The sequence below is a fragment of the Cyprinodon variegatus genome, unplaced genomic scaffold (assembly GCF_000732505.1).
Source record: "Cyprinodon variegatus isolate N-32 unplaced genomic scaffold, C_variegatus-1.0 Scaffold1422, whole genome shotgun sequence".
Taxonomy (NCBI): domain Eukaryota; kingdom Metazoa; phylum Chordata; class Actinopteri; order Cyprinodontiformes; family Cyprinodontidae; genus Cyprinodon; species Cyprinodon variegatus.
This window is the reverse complement of record NW_015151875.1, coordinates 21,841-26,471: the sequence shown is the minus strand read 5'-3', so window position 1 is coordinate 26,471 and position 4,631 is coordinate 21,841. Positions and strand designations below refer to the sequence as shown.

The window sequence follows — 4,631 nt, the reverse complement described above, 5'->3', positions numbered from 1 at the left end:
ACACACACACACACACACACACACACACACACACACACACACACACACACACACACACACAGATAAATCCAGAGGAGGAGAGTAACATTTCTGACAAGATCTCAGTCTCCACTGTGTCTGTTAAGACGTCACTGCTTAGGTCTTCTGTCACCGGTCACAGAGCATGGTTTTATTGGAAACAGTTCATGATATATCAACCTAACCGTCTGAAGTATCGTGCTGTATATGTGACTCCATGTCTGTCATGGCTCAGCTATACAGTTCACACATCTGAGAAGATGGCAAATAACATCCATCAAGTAAGGGTAAACATGATCATTTTTATCCTGTAGAGAAAAGACAGTGTCTGTCACATATATTTTTTTTAAGTTAACATTTTTTTTCTTCTATTGCAACAAAAATGGTTTATGTTTTGAGTTAAGGCCTGTGCTTATAAAGCACCTTTTGACGACTGGTGACTCCAGAGTGCTTTTTACATATGATGGTGGTACGATACATTCACGCCAAAGCTGTCCTGGGGGACACTTACAGAAACAAGGCTGGTCAGAGTGTCCCAGGGCAGCTGTGGTCATAGTGTTTCATAATCAGGCCTGATAACTACAGTATGCACTACTTTATGCACATAAAATCTGAAAACACAGAGTCAGGGTGCATGAATGCTTTTGCAATGATTGCCATGCTTGGAAACTATTAAAAAGCAGCAGAACATAGCTTAATTTACCCGCTTTACTGGAAAAAAGTACTTTTTTCCTTTAATAGTGAGTTTAGAATTTAGATTAGTTCTAACGCTTTTCCCTGTCACTTGTCTTTTGTCCTATATTTGTAGAAATACTGTGAATGTTGGCTCTGCTCCCTATGCCTCCATTAGCTCTGTCGTTGCCTTTAATGTTGTTACATGAAGCTTAGAAACTTGAGACATATTGATAATAGTAATCAATGAATATGTGTTTATGAGGTTCAAAAGTAAGCTCCAAATCACCTGCTTGGCACAGAGGTAGGAAAGAGGTTTCGAAGATGCACAGAAGCAAGAGTCATGTCTGTTTTCTGCACAACAGCATCCTTTACTGTCAAACTCCCAAGATTTGCGGGAGCAAAGGAAGCATGTGAATACACCGACTCGGAAAAAGATGTTCTTCTCACATGCTGGTGCTTGGCTCTGCAGCTCTAAAGTGGGCCAGATCTCCGTGCAGAGCTCTGGGACGGGAGCCATGTTGTTGCTTCAGCTTTTGTAGCTGCTCTGGTCCCTTCGCTTAGCAAAGGTGAGCCAGGAGTCACCCTCACATCTGACATGAATATGAACAGTTGTTGGAGAAGCAATATCATCAAGTTAACGACAAGCCACAGTGTCATCAGTTGAGACGTTTCTGAGAAGATTTGCCAAATGTTAAAGGTTCCAGTTATTATTTTTCTTTTTGTGTTTTCATAAAATCATGACCAAAAAAAAGCTTTCAAAATAAGTATGTGAATGCTTCAGAGAAGCATTTCATCTTTGGAAGGTATCAGTATCAACATAAAAGTTTCTGCAGAATCACTCAGTGTGTAAAAGTATGGAAGCACTGCAGTGTGTTATGGTGATTTTCCCTCTCTGGTTGAATGAAATTGTTGCAAAAGCAGTCACTGCATGTTAAATATTTAAACTACTCTCTTACAGTTTTATCCAAAGATCCGTGTTAAGGGCTTCTGGTGTGGCCATATTGGGAATGTCAAGGGAAAGGAAAAAAATACTGACACACAAATCTGTTTTCACTTTTTAGTTTTAGACTTTAATCTTTTTCATGTTTTTTTGAGTGAGATCACTGGATTGTTTGCACATTTATTGAAAATGAAACCATGTGAGAAGTTTGGAAAGAAAAGCCAGTCTTTGGTGGAGTTGCTGACAACTTATAGACACCCGAAACATGACCCCAACAACACACTGCATTTTGCTGTCAGAAAAAGTGTAAAAAAAAAATAAAAAAAAAGAAGAAGAAAGAAGGAAAGAAATACAGAAAGAATTTTGTCTAATTTTTAAAGTTTTTTAAGGACACAGTATTATAAAGGCTGGTTATTTATACACAAGTAAAGGGTTTTATAAATTCTGAATAAAGTAGAAAAGGTTAAGTTAGACAAATTTGAGTTAGAAAATAAATAAATAATTTGTTTCTGTAGAGCGTTGGATTGCTCCATGTCCAGATGTTTGTGTAATAAAACCGCCAATTCAAATTAGACAAAGTACAAATATTTAATCAATAGTACAATGAAAGAGATAAATAAATTATGAAACCCCCCCCCCCCACTGTCCGATGTTTGTGGGGCTGAATGATTATCCAGCTCACATGCAAAAATACAAAAATAAAAATATATATATATATTTTTTTTAATTTATTTATTTTTTTTTTACAAACTGTAAGATGTAATATATCCGAAAATATATCTAAACGAGTAAAGTTTTTACTTTATATGGACTAGTGCATCTATATTATATTGAAAGGATATGTGATAAACTTTTGTTAAAGTACTTTCACTTCACATTAAAATATTAGCTATAAAAGCTTTCAAATAATAATAATAATATAATATAAAAATTCTTATGCAAATACTTCTTCGCAGTGTCATGCCGATAGTTATACCAACAAAAATATATAATATCTTCAACTTTTCGTGTCATTAAAGGTATCGCGAGAAGTGGTCAGTTCAGGTGTGAACAGGTGCGCGTCAGGTCCATGCAGATGGCCGTGGCGACGGCATGAATATCTGTGGTTGACTGTTATTATGAAGGTGTTCTTCTTGCTGTTGGTTTGTTGGATTTAGCGTTTCCGGCACTTTGACGGTATTTTGGTTTATTTTATTGGCGTCATGCTGAAGAGCTACGTGAAGCGCGTGAAGTCAGGTAAGCGCGCGCGCGTAAAAGGAGTAGGAGGATCAAGCGTTTACTTCTCTCACCGATACATGTTTGTAACCTGTCCTACTTAACATTTCGTAACTATATTATATTAACAATACTTAACTAATATTATTATTGTTATTTACTCTGTCGGTTTAGGTCCTGCAGCTCTGCTTCATTTTGGTCTTAATGTCTGTTAAAATATACCATATTCTCAGTTCAACCCAAAATAAAATATTTATTTTAATTTATTTCAGTATTTTACTTTTTAGACCTATATGTAATATTATTAAAACGCCCATTGCCTTATGGTATATAAAGTTGGAATTTACCACTTTAGGCTATTTAAAAGTTTCTGTCTAGTTTTTAATTAAAAAAATATTGATTAAAAAAATGAAACTGGAAAGAGTGTGTTCAAAAACAAGCATATCACAACACTTTATTCCCTTTCCCATTCCCTAAATGTGGTTTTCATCATTTATCAAATATCCATCCAAATATCTATTTACTCCCACACCTATTTAATGTCCATCAAAATTAAAGCCATCAATTAATCCATTCATCAATCTAAACTCAACCAGTTCAAGGTTGGAAAAGTGTGAAACTTTGACATGGAAAAAGATGTTGGCATCCTGAGCACCTTTATTTTTATACCTAACCATTGGTATGTGTTTCTTACAGCGCTGAAACGGTCGTTTGAGGTGGAGGACACGGATACAACCACACACCCTTCACCGCTGTCCCGCCGCACTACCAACCCCCTCCGTTCCTCCATGTCCTCCTCATCCAGCCAACGGAGCTACGACCTAGGTTCACGCAACTCGGACTACTCCTCCTCCTCCTCCAGGTCCACTGCATCCGAGTCCTCCAATTTACGTTCCCCAAAGACCGGCATGAGGCGCATCGAGTTGTCAGGAGGGAGGAACCCTGATTCAGCTGCTTCCCGCCGGGCAGAGATGTCCATCGAGGTCTCCTCCAAACAGATCGACAGCTCGCCCAGCGCCGGCATCACCCGCTTCGGCCTCAAGCGGCCAGAGGTGAGTCTGAGCAGTCGCAGCAATGCCCTAGATGGCACCTCAAACTCCATCTCCAGCATCACAAACCGGCGAGCAGAGCTCAACATGACCAGGTCTCAAGAGCCCCCTGCCCCTCCCAGGAGGATGGACACGCAGCTGTCCTCTACGCCGGTCTCTAGGATCCCTGAGCCCCCCCAGAGAAGAGCAGAGCCTCCATCTCCCAACCTGAGTTTAATTGAAGGCGTCTCCAGGAGACCAGAGATACCCGTCTTCAGACAAGCAGACGGCTCAGTGTCCAGCAGCACTATAGAGAACAACAACCACCCACCGCCTGCATCTACAGCCCCCCTGACAGAGCCACGGGTGGAAAAGGTGCAGTCACCTGTCACAGAGCAGCCAACAACTCGACCAACAGACAGTGAGTAAACCTTCAGCTAAATCTGTTTTTTTAACTAAAACAAATTCTTTATTGTCGTTTCGGCTTTTCAACAAGCTGCAAATGACTTGCAACTCTGATAAATCATCCAAATTTCCTCGTTTCTGTGATTACTTAGAGGAAGTTGAACTACAATAGTATGTTATGTTGCAACCTTGTGCATAATATAGGTTGCTCTCTGTAAAGATGTCAGGATTTTAAAATCTTAGCATATTGTAGAGGGAGGCCATCTGTGAAATAGCGATGCAGTCGAAAAAATGAGATTAACTTAGAATCTCTGTTTGTCTAATTATACTGTCTGTAAATGTAGGTCAGT

The 4,631-nt window shown here is 39.4% G+C and overlaps 1 protein-coding gene across 3 annotated transcripts in view; it reads left to right on the top strand.

The window, feature by feature from the left end:
* The window catches only part of LOC107103323 (septin-9-like), a 23,265-nt gene extending 18,948 nt beyond the window's left edge, over positions 1–4,317 (top strand). For 2 of the 3 annotated variants that reach the window (XM_015402982.1, XM_015402979.1), the window contains exon 2: positions 3,545–4,317. In XM_015402982.1, coding sequence (XP_015258468.1) covers positions 3,545–4,305 — 761 coding nt within the window. In that variant the 3' untranslated portion in view covers positions 4,306–4,317. Of the gene's footprint in view, positions 1–2,820; positions 2,870–3,544 lie in introns of those variants that run through there. The other variant, XM_015402981.1, reaches the window with a different exon arrangement.
* The last annotated feature ends 314 nt before the right edge of the window (positions 4,318–4,631 follow it).